Genomic DNA, 17,596 nt, shown 5'->3' on the forward strand with positions numbered 1-17,596 from the left:
TGTAAGAAAATTACTCAAGTCACGTGGGTAAGAAAATTAAAGCAAAGTAAAACAATGGAGAGTAAGAATTGCTCTGTGGGCCAGCTTGGCCAGCTGTGGTAAGTATCAGGCTAGGCTAGCTAATTATAATGCTGCTATGTGTGGCCTAGCATGGAGGGAGGCCTATGGCCGAGGCAGACTCTGCTTTTGCGACTAACTGATGCCCATTTGTGGCTGTGCATAGTCCTGGCCTGTAGAGTGCTGCGGTAGGGTTCTTCTGCTGTAGCCTTTGCCCCTGCTCAGTATCGCGGGAGAGTCTCTATGTTGTGTGGCCCCCGGTAGGTGTATCAGGGTATCCTCTGTGCTCTTTTCGGCCTGCCTGGGAGTCTGTCGCTGGGTTCCGCTGGTCTGGGCCGCAGATGAGGTCGATGCAATTTTCTTTCAAGTGCCACGAGGATCTCGGATTGCTTGGCGCCTGAAACGGGTACCTTGCTTCTGAAGCCGTAGTCTGGGTATCTCGGTAGTAGCCGTTGTGGCCCTTTGCTCCCGTGGGTTAGTGACAGAGTGGTCTGGTGTAATTTACCCGCAAGGAGGCCAGGTACTCCGAGGCCCCTGCCTCTGTTTGGTCTCCGATGCAAGTCTCTTAGTCTTGGACTGTGAGGGTAACATTTTAGCTTCCAGTTGCTGCCAAAATCTCTCAAATGCTTGCCTTTTTTTTTGTTGTTCACACCCCTACGAAAACTGTATTTTATATATACGCTGTACACCATTAAAAATTCGAACAATTTTTGCAGTACCTACTGGCGTCCATTGAGTGTTCCCTGCGAGCAGAATTTAAACAGAGATAAAGAGGGAAGCAGAAACTTCTTTGATTACGCACGAGACCATGGCAGCGTGTTGATTTGCAGCCTAACAATGGACTTATAGAATGGGAACATTTTCTATTTAATTATATACAAGGAAGTGTCCAGTCTCTTGGCCTAGTAGGCTTGGATTACGGTGGAATGATGTTAGTCTGATACATATTAAATATTCTAGTTGAATGTAACACTGATGGTTTGTGCCATAAAAACAATCTGATGTTAAAGTATTATATACTAAAATATAATGTTCCACTAATTTAACACTAGGGCTCTGCATTGCTACCTTAAGGAAACAGGAAATACCATATTGGCACATTGTCACCAGGACCAGATTCTGAAAACGAACAATGTCACAGACAAAGGGTGTGTTAAGCATTAAAAGTCATGACAAATACCTTGTGGCTCATATTTCTTTCAGAACACTATTTTAAAAAGTTCCTTCTTAACAGGCAATACCACGTACCTTCAGGGAGTGGAGGAAAAAACAACAACTTTCTTGCAAGAAGTTTCTGCTATCTAAGGATGGGGCCGTGTCACCAGCACGTCACTACTTGCTCAACCAGTTTCTCTACTCCTCTTACTAAAATAGCTGAGCCCCCAACACACAATACTATTCTCTCCCTAGAGCAGGAACTCTAGAGCACCTTTAAATAACTAATACTGCCATTCCGACCTCCCACAGCATCTGTGCTGAACCATGACGGCCTTTAAAGGAATATGGACCAGGCAATTCTGGACTTCTATGGCTGGAGAATTCTTAGCAGTGTTTCTTTTCTTGGTTGTTAGTTTAGGATCTACCGCAGGGTTGAATGAACCTGGTGCCAGTGATACACACATAGCCTTTTGCTTTGGACTAAGCATAGCCATTTTAATTCATTGCTTTGGGCATATATGTGAAGCCTTTTTAAACCCTGCAGTAGCAGTGGCCATGATTTGTACCAGGAAAATATCAGTGGCCAGAGGATTATTTTACATCATTATCCAATGTCTGGGGGCTATAGCTGGAGCAGGCGTTGTGGCTCTTATTACACCACACGATAAATGGCCAGTTGGTGTTACCAAGGTATGTTTAATGTGTGCTCTTTCAGAAGATGCGAGGATCCAGGTGGTCATCAAAGGTCATTATCATACTTTTAATCAAATAACTGACAGGCTTACTGGTGAGTACATGTCTGACAGGCTTATTCAATAAAGTGTGAAATGCTGGCAAATTCAAAGTGAATTTAAATATAATTTTACATTTTAGGTCATAACAGATGAATTGCATTACAAGATGGTTATTTGGGACTAACATTTAAATTTCCAGCATTTCATGTTTTAGTGAATAACCCTGCCTGTTAATATTTAGGTACTGCTCAAAGATAAAAACTTCCATTTGATAGAATTTGTATTGTTTTTTTTTTTTGTTTGTTTGTTTGTTTTTTAAGTCTACCAAAATCTCTTTATACTGCATTTACTGTAATTTCTATGATAAAGTTAAGGAATCTCTACTCTCTTTAAGTGAAGTATATGAATTATAATACACTTAAATTGAATACATAATCCACTATATCTAGAAAAGATACATGACAGTGAAGTGTGCTTTAGGGGAAAATAAACCATCTCTGAGACATCATAATTTTATAATTGTTTCTTGAACCTTTATAAAGGTTCTAGAGACCTAAATAAAATGATGTCTCCAGAATCGTGTGTGTGTGTACGTTCGATCTTATGAAATGGGGTTTAAGATTACAGCATGTGTACACATGTCATGAGCTATAACATGCTGTATGTTCTTGTGTGACTAACGCTATGTCATGGAATGGAGTGGGGCTACAGCATGTTCCCTTACGTTATGAGCAATATCATAATGCATGTTCTTGCATGACATATGTTATATCACAGCACGTATTGCAGGAGTACAGCATGTTCCTGTATGACACATTAATGAAATGCAATGTCGTTTGAATGACTCGCTGGTTCATAGACCAGGAATGTAAGTCATGTTGCAGACCCCTGGTCTCTAAACTCTGGGAGGATTCTAAAACGCTTACCTAAACCCTCCCATGTGACGTTATGTAAGCTGTTACTGTAAATTATGTCTGAGGAGGTGTTAAGGAAGTGGATTCAAATAATTCATTTTGTATTTAAAAAAATCTTTTTGACATCCAAGTTGCCTTTTACAATAATGTGAGGGCTGGAAATGAAATGTACTCCTGTTATTTATAGTATTACAATTCTCCTGTTAATATAAAGGCCAAGACCCCTATATTCTGAAAATGGAGTAACGATACAGAGGCTTAATTTAAAGGGATTTTATAGTGTTAGGAATAGTCACTAACCTGATTCCAGCGCTGATTTCCCCGATCTGACAGGGGGGCTAATGCGAAAGCGCGGTGAGTGCCTTGAGCGTATTAAGTAATCCCCATAGGAAAGAGTTGCCTCAATGCTTTCCTTTGGGGATTTCACTGAATCTGGATGTCCTCATGCAGAACGTGTGGACGTCCAGCGTCATTTAGACAACCTGGAATCCGTTAACATCCAGGAAGTGCCTCTAGTGGCTGTCTGATTGTCATCCACTAGACCAGGCTTCCCCAAACTCTGGCCCTCCAAATGTTGCTGAACTACAATTCCCATTATTCTATGAATTAAAAAGAAAGGGTGAGAAACATGGGAGTTGTAGTTCAGCAACATCTGGAGGGCCAGAGTTTGGGAAGCCTGCACTAGAGGCAGTCTTAGTCCTGCAAGGTAATCATTGCAATTTCTCTAAAACTGCAATGATTTACATTGCAGGACTAAGAGGGACAAGGACGTAGCCCCTTTTGTTGTCCCCCCTAAACAAAACACTTCTATGGGATAGTTGAGTGTGATTGTTGTGGTTAGCTGATATGCATGATATGTAATATGCATGGAGTTGGCTGAGTGTCATTGCATGTGTGTGTGTATGGCTGGCTGATTGTGATTCTGTGTGAGGGCTGCCTGAGTGTGATATGTTTTTAAAGAGATCTATGTTAACCGCTTAAGGACACAGCTTTAGAAGCTGGGCATACACTTAAGGACACAAGCATTTTTTGCATTTTTTTGCAATTTGTATTTAAATGCAATTTGCCGGTTTCTTATTAATTGCACCAACATATATTATTAAGGACAAAAGGGTCTTTAATTTGATGTGACATATACAAATATAAATTCTCATTTATTATGAAAAAAAAAAGAATTTTTTTTTACAGTTTTGGCAATAATAACGTATGTGTAATATGTCCAGCTTAGGAAAAGTAATTCAAAATAACTTAAATTATGTGTTTTGATTTATAGAGTACATAATATGTATAGGATTTCAGTTTATTTTGAAAGTTACAGGTCACAAAATACTTTTTTTGCTTTTTAAAATTTTTTTTCCTGTAAACCCCTAACTAGCCTAACAGTAAATCCCCCAATTTTCTACTAACTTTTACTCATCCTAGCTAAATAAATAAATACTTTTAAAATAATGTAAATAACTAAGGGTGAACTGAAGGTTAAAATCAGCTGATCCGTTTCTCTACTTTTCACGCTGAACACAGAAGTGGAGGGGAGGCAAGTCAGCAGTTCCTGCAGCACATGTGATCGATCTGACAGCGATCACATGGGCTGGGGCGGTGTGATTGGCTGCTGCCTGTCTGCCTCAAATACCGAGGCAGACTGCAGCAGCATTAACCCCACAATCGCGGTGATCTGGGGTTATTTTTGTAAATGACTGAAATTTGCCATCCTGCGTCCTTAAGGGTAGGACTGCAATAAATTAATACCATAGGGTTGGAATTTATAACTATAGGTTTATATAATACTCTGAATTCATATATATTTTGTGTCATAAAATTATTCATATAATATATTAGGGTTTAGGGTTAGAAATGGGGTGTGGTACAAGTCATGGACTTGGTTATTATATGAGGAGGGGTTTAAAATGTACTCTTAGGCTGAAGCCACACGGCTTTATAACACCCAGCAATACCCTTCACAGCAGAGTTTTTTTTTTTTATAAGCTGATAGTGGCTAATTCTGTCCAATTATCATGATACATGCGGTTACAGCTGCATATTTCCATATTTTAGTTCTGGATTTTAGGTGTCCAGATGTATCTTGACAGGATGAAATCCAGTCTATATTCTCTGTAATTCATGCAGTATTGGGAAATCATGACATTAGTAAATCAATGCCCAGATTTTACCAGATGGTCCAAGATTTAGTTTCCGAATTTGAACCAGACTCATTTGGACTTTAGTGAATATTCCCATGTTGAGTTTGTTAGAAAGGAACATATTCTGTTGAGGAGCCCCCCATATTATGGCAAGGTGTTCTCCCATATAAGTAATTATTAGGTCTTCTGATTGTTCCCATGCTGGATTTATAGATCACTGTCCGTGTTCCCTTGTTATCTAGCACTGTGTGGAATCCATAGTGGGTAGAATGATATCAATTACTCATACATCGCACCCAGTATTGAGTCTTTAAGAAACAATAATAATAATACAGAATATGACAAGAGCAAGCTCTTATCCCTGGGTACTGGCATTTGCCATATTTGCCAGTTGAACACAGACCCAATAACCATGACTAGTGCAAAACCTCTTCCATGTCACTATTTGTCTACTTCAATAATATATACGATATAGTGGTTCATTCGAGTGTATATTTTTTCATTTTTATTTTTTATTATTACCATTTTCTAATTAGGAACATGACACAGTTTCACATGGTCAGGCTCTTCTCGTGGAAGCGATCATCACTTTCCAGTTGGTGTTCACAATTTTTGCTTCATGTGACAAGAAGCGAAGTGACATTAAAGTTCCCATTCCTCTTATCATTGGGCTCTCGGTGACAATTGGACATCTTTTTGCAGTAAGTTGACCTGCTTATTAAAGCACAATAAATACCACTATGCTGATACATTTATCTATAAATGCACACAATTCTTCTGACTACAGTGGCTGTACACAACATTACTTACAGAGTAAAAATCAGAAACTGAGAATTCAAAGTAAAATCTAAGGCCCGAGTACCTGAACTGAAAGCATAACCAATTTAGAGATTATTTTTCCAGTTTGGTTATTTTGACTTTAAATGATATTGAATTCACCTTGATATCTCACCTTGAATAACCCTGTTAGTATATCACTCAATGTGCATAAAAAACTTAAAGTAGTTGCTAGTAACCACCTTCGAGAAGAAAAGTTGTAGCCATCGCACTATGTAGAATGGCAAGTCGGTAGCTTTGTTTACTGACATGGTTTATCCTTCAAGTGAGAATTCAAGAGGGCTTTTAAAAGTAAGCTCAAAATAGTTGAACTGTAAAAATTATCTAAGTCAAGTATGCTCTCCGTTCAACTGCTCTGGGCTTAAATCTGAAATACACTTTGAATTATCACTTTAGTTAATAACCTTGCATGCCCTGGCAACCACCATGAAGAACACCAACCTTGTGGAATTTTGTTCCTGCTTGAGATCAACTTAGTAAATATAACATTATCATAGCTAGGTAGTAAATGTGTTAGTACACAAGCCACATCATCATGGAATTTGCTGAGCCTGACCTTAGGTAGTAAAAGGTGTGTGCAACAGGTGAAAATTTAAGAGTGTTACTCAGAAACCATTAAACAAGTATAATAATACTGTCAGAGCCAGATTAAGAGCCCATTGGGCCTGAAGCTGGTTACAATTATGATGGCCTTAATTGCAGAATCTTATTGACAGAAAACACTAAAACAGTTACACCTTCAAAGTGTCTTCTATCAGATGGAGATGGGCAGGGTAAAAGGGATGGACCTGCACGGAAAACCGAGGCAGGTCTGTCCAAAGAATTGGAAGTTCAGCCTGGCGACCAGCCGAAGGACATATTAGGCAGACAGCATAGACCTTGGCACGAATGTGTTTAATGATATGCTAGCTCTATGTTTTCTGGGGACAGTTCCCTGGTGTCCTCCGTGACTTAATTGCCCACTCATCTTCTTCCCTATTTACTAGCAGGAAGAAGCTCCTGGTATGGAGGCTTGGGCAGAGAAAAAGGTGGATGTAGTGAGTGTAGAATTAAGGGGATATGCTACACTATTAAATAGACTGAAGCAGCAAAAGTATTTGCACAAAGTCAGCTTTACCTTAATTCATTTATGGTCAGCCAGTCCACACATGGTTTGTTCCTCTATACCCATTCTAAGTTATCTTAGTTACTTCTCTCTGCATAAAGCAAGAGTTTTTTTGTTTTTTTTTTAAATCACTGGGCCTATTTCAAGGGCATGGGCCTGAAGCTTCAGCTCCATTAGCCCCTATGTTAATCCGGCCCTGAGTACTGGGTTTTATTAATCTGAGTATTCATGAGAGAGTACTTCTCTATATGAGTTACACTCTGGATGGCATATGCCATCCTGAATATATACTATGAAGTCAGTTAAAATTGTAATTTTGGCTTTAATGCAACACTCCAAGAAACACCACAATCACTACCGGCACTCCCCAATATAAGTAGTCAAAGTGTGTGGTTGGATTACCTATATGTGATAGGAAAGGTGGAAGCATACTAACCGGTTGGAGTACAATCTGAACTTTGGTGATAGTAAGTTTGAGCATCCAATACCTAGGACTAGTAATAGTCAACACCACTAGATTTTTTTTACCAAACCAGGAATAAAAGAGAGAATTATTACTGTGGCATTTATATAGCGCAGACATATCCCATAGTACTTTACAACTTCCAAAAAAGACAAATTAAGACAAATGTTAACAGGAACAAGAGGTTAATAAGAATATAAAAGGGATTTGTCACATTCACGGCACAAGGTACAATCATTGTATCTGTTAGAGGGACTACTGTCGAGTTCTGATCTACATCTACAATGGGCAGAAGTTTATGTGGCATGCACAGCTCCCGTTGAAAATAATGGGAGCATCCCAAATGGCTGAATCATCACTTGATCTGGATAGAGCTCACTGCTTAATTGAAAGTTCTGGGGATTTGCAGCATGTAGTGCAAAATACCTAATTTAGAAATAACAGAAAGGGAAAATTATTTCACCTCAACTATTTCAAATTTGAAATGAGCCATCTTGTTTTTTAATTCAAGTCCGTTTACCTTTAGGTGAATAACCGCTTGTGTTTTTATCATTGTGCAACTTGTAGTTCAAGGGAAATGTCAGTGTTCCAAAATAAGTGTTTCTGGTGTCTTACAATGTTCTGTTCTCATGCTCTGTGTACTTACAAAAACTCCATTGCAGAGAGCCTTGGGAACACACAAAGTACGTTTGGATCTGTCTTTTATTCACGTTGTAACACATCACATTGCAAAGTATTCACATAGTTAAATCGAGCTGCGCACTAACCATAATCTGTCTACTAATTCCCTTGTTCCAGATCCAGTATACCGGAGCGAGCATGAACCCAGCAAGATCATTAGGAACAAGTGTTGTATTTAACGAGTGGGAAAACCACTGGGTAAGTGTTTATAGGTGGGAATTACAGTAACACGTATTCCTCTGAATGCTTGAAGTCAAGAATGCATAGTATTGCCATTAGGGCTGCCAGATCTACCATGTTTCCTGGGATGCGTATCACTTCATACTGATGGTCTACACTTAATAAGAAATTAAATGCACCATTTAATTGCTGTAAGTGATGTGTGTCTATGAAAACATAGTAAACCTGGTAAGCCTAAGGTCTGGTGTACAGCTCTATCACTTAAAGGCTTAGCAATAGGAGCTATTAGGAGCAATACTTGACATAAAGTAAAGAGGAACAAGTGACAACTGCTGCTTACTGTTATCACAAGAGTGCAGAGCAAGATTGGTCATGGGTCACATTACGAAACTTTTCAAGACAAGAGGCACATGGAAGTGTGTTCATTTTGGTCCAGGATGTGCTGAAGTGGGTGCATTGGGTCCTCACACCTATGCCACTTTTGACTATAATGTTTCACAGCAGTAACCTTCTACGAACGCCTGGCATGCATGGTTTATAAGAATAAGAAAATAATGGGATCATCCTGAATGGCTAAAACATCTCCTGGTCTGGATAGAGCTCCCTGCTTAATTTGAAAAGCCTGGGAATTTGCAGCATGTAATGCAAAATAATTAATTTGGGATACAACTTGCTGTGTTTTGTCTACAGTCAGGTTCTAAGAATCTTGTCTCACCCCAAATGTTTGCAATAGTCATATTTTGCTTGTTATTTTATTAGTCCACATTAATTTTTCCAAATTATTGCTAACATCACACCTCTATGCTGCCCACAGCATAATCACACTTATTGTATGCAATAACAGTAGGTCCCGAACACTGATGATGTAAGAGGTCCCAAAGTAAAATATAGCTATTCATGTTTCTCAAAAAATACTGGAATAAAAAAGTAGCATGTGAAAAACAAGCTAAAATAATAAAATTAGTATTAAATAAATATCTAAAAAAAATAATAATGCAGTAATATAACAATTTTCATAAGAAAACCCATTAATGTATATGGTAGACTTTAATATCTTGGCTCATGATTTCACCTGCTTTGCTTGAGGTGTAAAGTTAGCATAGACACTCCCTTATTCTGTAGATAGCGTTGAAAAAAACTGGTTTGACTATCCAACCAACTGAGATTTATATGACATTTTGATGCACAGGTTATAATGAATACCGTATATACTCGAGTATAAGCCGACCCGAATATAAGCCCTAATTTTATCCAAAAAAACTGGGAAAACTTATTGACTCGAGTATAAGACTAGGGTGGGAAATGCAGCAGCTACTGGTAAATTTCTAAATAAAATTAGATCCTAAAAAAATTATATTAATTGAATATGTATTTACAGTGTGTGTATATAATGAATGCAGTGTGTGTGTATGAGTGCAGTGTGTGTATGTATGAGTGCAGTGTGTGTGTATGAATGCAGTGTGTGTATGAGTGCAGTGTGTGTGTATGAATGCAGTGTGTGTATGAGTGCAGTGTGTGTATGAGATCAGTGTGTGTGTGTATGAGTGCAGTGTGCGTGTATATGAGTGCAGTGTGTGTATATGAGTGCAGTGTGTGTATGAGTGCAGTGTATCAGTGCAGTGTGTGTGTATGAATGCAGTGTGTGTGTATGAGTGCAGTGTGTGTGTATGAATGCAGTGTGTGTGTATGAGTGCAGTGTGTGTGTATGAGTGCAGTGTGTGTATGAGTGCAGTGTGTGTGTATCAGTGCAGTGTGTGTATATGAGTGCAGTGTGTGTGTGTGTATCAGTGCAGTGTGTGTGTATGAATGCAGTGTGTGTATGAGTGCAGTGTGTGTGTATCAGTGCAGTGTGTGTATATGAGTGCAGTGTGTGTGTGTGTATCAGTGCAGTGTGTGTATGAGTGCAGTGTGTGTGTGTGTGTATCAGTGCAGTGTATGTGTATGAATGCAGTGTGTGTGTATGAGTGCAGTGTGTGTGTATGAGTGCAGTGTGTGTATGAGTGCAGTGTGTGTGTATCAGTGCAGTGTGTGTATATGAGTGCAGTGTGTGTATGAGTGCAGTGTGTGTGTGTGTATGAGTGCAGTGTGTGTGTGTGTATGAGTGCAGTGTGTGTGTATGAATGCAGTGTGTGTATGAGTGCAGTGTGTGTGTATGAATGCAGTGTGTGTATGAGTGCAGTGTGTGTATGAGATCAGTGTGTGTGTGTATGAGTGCAGTGTGCGTGTATATGAGTGCAGTGTGTGTATATGAGTGCAGTGTGTGTATGAGTGCAGTGTATCAGTGCAGTGTGTGTGTATGAATGCAGTGTGTGTGTATGAGTGCAGTGTGTGTGTATGAATGCAGTGTGTGTGTATGAGTGCAGTGTGTGTGTATGAGTGCAGTGTGTGTATGAGTGCAGTGTGTGTGTATCAGTGCAGTGTGTGTATATGAGTGCAGTGTGTGTGTGTGTATCAGTGCAGTGTGTGTGTATGAATGCAGTGTGTGTATGAGTGCAGTGTGTGTGTATCAGTGCAGTGTGTGTATATGAGTGCAGTGTGTGTGTGTATCAGTGCAGTGTGTGTATATGAGTGCAGTGTGTGTATGAGTGCAGTGTGTGTGTGTGTGTATCAGTGCAGTGTATGTGTATGAATGCAGTGTGTGTGTATGAGTGCAGTGTGTGTGTATGAGTGCAGTGTGTGTATGAGTGCAGTGTGTGTGTATCAGTGCAGTGTGTGTATATGAGTGCAGTGTGTGTATGAGTGCAGTGTGTGTGTGTGTATGAGTGCAGTGTGTGTGTGTGTATGAGTGCAGTGTGTGTGTGTATGAATGCAGTGTGTGTGTGTGTATGAATGCAGTGTGTGTATGAGTGCAGTGTGTGTGTATGAATGCAGTGTGTTTTTATTTTATTATTATTATTTTAAATATTATTATTATTTTTAATATTATTATTTTTATTTTATTTTTCGTCCCCTCTCCCTGCTTGATACATGGCAGGGAGAGGGGCTCTCACTCCCTGGTGATCCAGTGGCATTGGCAGTTCAGTGGAGGGGGGCTGGCAGAGAGCGTTTACTTACCTCTCCTGCAGCTCCTGTCAGCTCCCTTCTCCTCCGCGCCGGTCCGGTCAGCTCCCTCTGCAAGTCCCAGTGTAAGTCTCGCGAGAGCCGCGCTATGACCCCGCGGCTCTCGCGAGACTTACACTGTGAGCTGACAGGGGAGCTGACCGGACCGGCGCGGAGGAGGAGGGAGCTGACAGGAGCTGCAGGAGAGGTAAGTAAACGCTCTCTGCCAGCCCCCCTCCTACACAGCCCCCAGTCTGTATTATGGCGATGTAAATTGCCATACTACAGACATTGACTCGAGTATAAGTCGACTTGGGGTTTTTCAGCACAAAAAAATGTGCTGAAAAACTCGACTTATACTCGAGTATATACGGTAATTTGAAATAATTTAGCGGTTATTATATTGAGAATAAGTAATGCACCTACGCATTTCGCAAATGCAGCTGCAGCTTCTTTATCAATTTTCTTTAATTATGAGGTACTGTACAAGAATATGCCGAGCGACTCAGCCTCTTTCCCCACTGAGAAAAACAAGTGAAATCTAATAGTGCTTACAGGGTTACGCACTGAAGTGAGAAAAGCCATAAATTCAAATTCAATTTCCGCTTTAAGGCCAAAATAGACAAACTGAAAACAGGATTGACTAAATTTTTCTAACTGAAGTGAATAATTTGGCTGAAACTGAATGTCTGCTTACATACATGTGTATGTACATATATATATATATAAATAGGTGAGTGAAAATGTAGTTGTGGCAAGTATAAATTACCATTGGAGAGTAGGGCTGGAGGTGGTGGGTAACTTTTAAGGCCAGATTTCTAATATAGGACTTTAAATTTTAAAGCCTGTATTTATACTCACACTATAAATAGAAGCCATCAAAAACTTAGTAAAAAATATTAAGCAGTATTATAGTTACTTATTCGATTAATAAGATTGGGTATATCCTGGGGTATCGCATTATCTTCTTACCATAGTGGATGCTCTAGTGCAGAGGTTCCCAAACCAGTCCTCAAGTACCCCCTACCAGTTCAGGATTTAGGGATTACCCTGTTGTGTCTAAAGTGTTTTTTTGTTTTTATCCTAAAAACACCTTAGACCCAACTGGGTAATTCCTAAATCCTGGACTGGTAGGGGGGTACTTGAGGACTGGGTTGGAAACCACTGCTCTAAAGTGTTGGTTTCAAAGGCTGTAGACTACAATTACCTTAGCTCAAGTTTTACAGTTCACAGGCATTTGAGAGCTGGTGTACCCCTAATTAATCTTTTTTAATTATGGAAAGCAACTGCCAATGCCAGCCCTACTTGTCTCTAATATGGATTATTTATGTTTTAAATATTCTCTGACTTTGTCACCAGATATACTGGATTGGTCCAATGATGGGTGGAGTTCTTGCCAGTTTTGTCTACGAATACCTATTTTGCCCAGACCCGGAGCTCAAGCTACGATTGCAGGCCAGTTTTCGAAAACCAGAGAATGAAGATGAATCTGTCCAGCTCCACGTGACACCAGGAGGAGAATACAACAAACTGGAAACAACTGCATAGTTTTATTATTAGTTAGTGCTGGTCCCCCATTACCACAAAATACTTGCTTTTAAACATAACACATATGTATATATTGAAGATTAATTAGAAGAGACTTTCATCACGTTTAGTCTTTAACCCCTTAAGGACCAAACTTCTGGAATAAAAGGGAATCATGATGGAATATATCCTTCACGTGTCCTTAAAGCAGAGTGAGAGCTTAACTTGTCTTCCCTGGTACATACTGGGTTAGAGATGTTTCAATGATTCCCAAAAATAACAATTGTACATACAAACTTTATAATGTGTTTTTATACAATACTTGAGTGCAGGGATTATGATTTGTAGTCTAGTATGCTACTAGCCCGGCCTTAAAAGTTACTTGCCTCTGCAAGCCATACTATACCCTGCAGGGTTGAAATTCTGAGCCCTGCTGGAACGTGTATACATTTGTCTTTGTCTATTTTGTGAATGTGTTTACAGGCCATTTATAGTGTTTACATGTCCATACATCTTTCAGGGGGCAAGTAAAATTGAGCGCATGAAATGTACATTTTTATGTTTTCTATTTTAATTCAACTACTGACTGTGTATACTTTCTTTAAAACAGATCTACTGTTTCTGTGCACATTCTAAGGCACAAGGGTTTTTCAGTGCCAACATTCCTGTAATGTACCTATGGGCGTAAAGATATTTAAGTAGGGATCAAAGAAATAACCTAGTGCTGCTGTGTTCTATTTTTGTTCTTTAGAATACAAAACCATTATCTACATCTTTTGAAATGAGCAGACTTTTATTTAGCTCAGATGTTTTTGCCTAATTTTGTTAAATGCTGACAAATCACTAAAATGCTGTTAAGTTACATTACATATGCTTATCTAACGAACATAGGATATAGATCCAAATACATTCATTTTCTATTTGTTGTTACTACAAATATTTTATAATATGTTATAACAACTTTAATGTGCTACTATTTATATATTAAAAAAATATGTTTCAAAAAGGTGTCAAAAGAAAGGGTGTTATAATCCATACATTTACCCAGGAGTTGAGTTACTATAATGTAAGTGGCTGTGCATTGCAAAATATATATATATGTTTTATTCACATACACTTTAATGTGAAATGAAAATTTAGAATATTATGAAAACTCTAAATTTACCATACTGTATGGAATTTCATTACCCACTATTGAGACAAGAAATTGAAAATGTGTTAACATTCATTTGCAAAGAGAACTAAAGAGATGGCAACATTTTATTATGGGAATTTCTATATTTCTATTGATATTTATTTCTTTCTCTCTATATTTTCTATTTTAATGCTTAGAATATTATTATTAATATTATTATTGGTATTTATATAGCGCCATCATATTCCATAGTGCTTTACAATATTATCAGAGGGGGAGATTTAACAATAAATGAGACAATTACAAAAACTTGCAGGAAAAATAAGTTGAAGAGGACCCTGCTCAAATTAGCTTACAGTCTTCTAGAGGATGATCAGAATATATTTTGTAACAACTATTTCATGTATTACATTTTCTAAAAATAGAGACATTAAATACAATTAGTTGTTATTCAATTAATTTTAGATTTTCCAAATAAAAATAAAACCAGTTAGAAAGCCTGAATTGCACTATATATATATATATATATATATGCTTTATATTCAGCGGTAATGTCAGTACATTGTGCAGTATCATACTTTCAATTGTTTTAAAAACCATTTCTTGAATGCTATCTAAAAGTATTGATTTTATTTCTTACTGCTAAGCTTGTGTACAATGTATTCATGACTATATTCTGAAATGCCAAAAATTCCATTCCATTGTTCCGCTCCACTGAATTATTACACTTAAGTTTAATTAACCAATTTGCAAGTAGTTGTATCATTGATGGTTTCTCTATTTAATTGATATTGTTTATTTGAGTCCAAGTAATTATATAACTGTGTGTTTGCATTAGAAAGCTTCCTCCTGTTTTTAGAAAAAGATATGCTTATGTACAGATTATTTAAACCTTTAGACAGAAGGACTGGAAACATTTTTTTTATAATTCCACAACATTTAGGTATATGGTAAGAGCCACGATCCCGTGGTATAATCATCATTCTAAAAATGTCTTTATTTCAGAGTTTTAATTAACAAAAAAAAAAGAAAATTAGGGAAATAATTTATGAATAGAATGTTACTTTATTTAAAAAAAAGATCCATGTTTTGCACAACATGAGATGTTTTCTAATTTGGGGAGATTTATAAATTACAGGTTTGACAACCTGTAATAGCATAGATCAGATAAATATTTAATCGTATTGATAATATGAAGCAGGAAAAGCCACCACAGTCATTCCAAGCAATTCTGAACTGAGTTACTTGTTTTCAAGTCTCGTAGAGCACCTGTTGGAAAGGGATCCAACCAAATATACATTACCCAGAATTATGTTCAACGATTTGTTTAGTGAATATGTGAAAATTACAACCTCTGGGGCCCATTCATCAACTCATGGTGTACTAAATTATATGGTGTACTTGATGAGTAAATATGTGGCTTGTACCGTGCATTGGATGGCTCAGTTTATAACTGGTTGCTCGGCTTATACAGAATAGAGGTAATGTTTTTGGGACATTTCAGCTAAAACATTATTGTGACTTCTTAATTCATTTAGATCTAGCTCACTGTAGCTTATGGTGCCCTGCCTGCCCCAATGTATGTGGTCAAACCATTTAAAAATACTTTGACAACTTACCTCAAGAAGCAAGGTGCTTCCTTTAGCTCTATTGTGTTAAAGCAGCATTATCAAATTTTGTACTTGTAGACACTTGTACACACTGAGTGGAGCTATCGCCATCTAGAAGTGTCAATTGCCACATGTGGCAAGACTTTAGGCGCCTATGAGGGACAGATTCAGGTAAGTAGAACTCACCATTCCAGAGGATGGCAGGTAAAGGTGAGTTTACTTACCTGAACCTGTCCCTCTCGGGCGCCACCATCTTGATTCTGCATGGTCCTCCTTTGCTCTGCTACAGCATTGAGGTTTATAGGGGATCCCGCATAGACACAGCAGTCACTGATTACGATTGCATGGATTGACAGTTAGACTCTGCCTTGTGTCAAGAAAAGTCAAGCGGAGGAGAAACACAGAGACAAAGTAGTCCCTAGTCCCTACTTTGTCTCTGTAAGTATCTTGACTAGGTTGGAATTTCAGTCAGTATGAGTATTTCACAACGATTCTATCTTTATAGAATACAATTTTTTACAGTACAATACCACCCATGTTTGTTACCTATAACAAGTTGCATCATAAGCTAAATACTTCTACCTTAAACATCAACTGGCTAAAACATACTGTCTCATGTCACACAAAAAACAGTGAGTCATACATCTTACATACATTGAGGAAAAAAACACACCTGTTCTACAAAGAAACACTTTTGTAAAAAGAGAAGTATCTCCCCAGACATACCCATAAGGAACAATAGTACTGGTGACAAAAATAGGCAGAATACATTCCTCGGGTGACAGAATCTCTGACTGGTGGCAATATTGCTCCATGAGACAGAAGTAAAAAAATGCAATGCTTTCTCTCTAGTATAAGATATAAATGCCATCTTTCTGTATTATGCTATAGGGCTTTCATTAACCTAGACCAGAGACGGCTCACTAATAAGGCAAGTTAGGTGGTCGCCTAAAGCTTTGCACTCTCTTGGCCCTAGCAGTTGCTTAACTTACCTTAGGGCAGACTGATCCGTCGGGACCTCGGTCCGTGACCAAGGGCCTGATGCTGAAAGGGGGACTGGCGGCTTGCCTGGGTGCCCTGCACTCAGTCTGATGTGGGGGAGGAGGAAGACAACCCAGCGCCTCTGGTGTAAAGCTCAACCGCGTGCAGAGTTGCAGACTGTGAAATAGGTGTCTTGCAATGTCTGGCCAATCATAGTGTTACCGTGGTTACCACAGCAACGGTCGTACACTTCAAGTGCTGGAGCTCATGAAACCTCCACCACATGGTCTTGAGCTCTACCCTCACACACACACTATCACCCACTCCACACACACACTGTCATCCCCCACACATTATCACCCTCCCAAAGCGTACATTGTCACCTTTCCCACACACATGGTCACCCTCCCACACATACACTGTCACCCTGCCACACGTCACCTCCCACACAATATCCCTCCACACACACACACAGTCACTCTCCTACACACATTGTCACCCTCCCACACACACTTTCTCCCTCCCCACACACACTGTCACTCTCCCACATACACTGTTACCCTCCCACACACACTCTGTCACCCTGCCACACGTCACCTCCCACACAATATCCCTCCACACATACACAGTCACTCTCCTACACACACTGTCACCCTCCCACACACACTTTCTCCCTCCCCACACACACTGTCACTCTCCCACATACACTGTTACCCTCCCACACACACTCTGTCACCCTCCCATACACTGTCATCCCCCCAAACGCACACACTCTCACCCCCCATACACTGTGCCCCCACCCCTACACCCAACCACACTTACCCCTCCTAATCCTCTTACCCACTCCAATCATACAACACTCACTGAAAGAGAAAAACAAAAAGGGCTGGGGGATAAGAGACATACAGAGGGACTGGAGGGAAGAGATACTCAGATGGGCTGTGGAAGGAGAGAAAAAGACATAAACGGGCTGGGGGAAAGAGACACTCAGAAGATTGTGGGTGAAGAGACATAGGGGGATGAGAGAGGAAAGATAC

The 17,596-nt window shown here is 39.2% G+C and overlaps 1 protein-coding gene and 1 long non-coding RNA gene across 2 annotated transcripts in view; both read left to right on the forward strand.

The window, feature by feature from the left end:
• Nucleotides 1–14,724, forward strand: part of LOC134607801 (uncharacterized) — an 876,365-nt gene extending 861,641 nt beyond the window's left edge. Inside the window, exon 2 of the long non-coding RNA XR_010090693.1 lies at nt 14,335–14,724. This is a non-coding gene — a long non-coding RNA (uncharacterized LOC134607801). The remainder of the gene's footprint in view (nt 1–14,334) is intronic.
• LOC134607800 (aquaporin-4-like) lies at nt 1,305–12,964 on the forward strand. Its single transcript, XM_063450356.1, has 4 exons — nt 1,305–1,905; nt 5,538–5,702; nt 8,205–8,285; nt 12,666–12,964. The coding sequence occupies exons 1-4, from the start codon at nt 1,540–1,542 to the stop codon at nt 12,852–12,854; spliced, it is 801 nt and encodes a 266-aa protein (XP_063306426.1). The 5' UTR covers nt 1,305–1,539; the 3' UTR covers nt 12,855–12,964.
• Nucleotides 14,725–17,596: the final 2,872 nt, after the last annotated feature.

This window comes from Pelobates fuscus, chromosome 4 (genome assembly GCF_036172605.1).
Source record: "Pelobates fuscus isolate aPelFus1 chromosome 4, aPelFus1.pri, whole genome shotgun sequence".
Taxonomy (NCBI): Eukaryota; Metazoa; Chordata; class Amphibia; order Anura; family Pelobatidae; genus Pelobates; species Pelobates fuscus.

Excerpts from the sequence above, each read along its gene's own strand:
- LOC134607800 (XM_063450356.1), top strand. The coding sequence starts at position 1,540 with ATGACGGCCTTTAAAGGAATATGGACCAGGCAATTCTGGACTTCTATG. Across the intron at positions 1,906-5,537 it reads GGCCAGTTGGTGTTACCAAG|GAACATGACACAGTTTCACA; the intron begins GTATGTTTAATG and ends TTTTCTAATTAG. Across the intron at positions 8,286-12,665 it reads ACGAGTGGGAAAACCACTGG|ATATACTGGATTGGTCCAAT; the intron begins GTAAGTGTTTAT and ends CTTTGTCACCAG.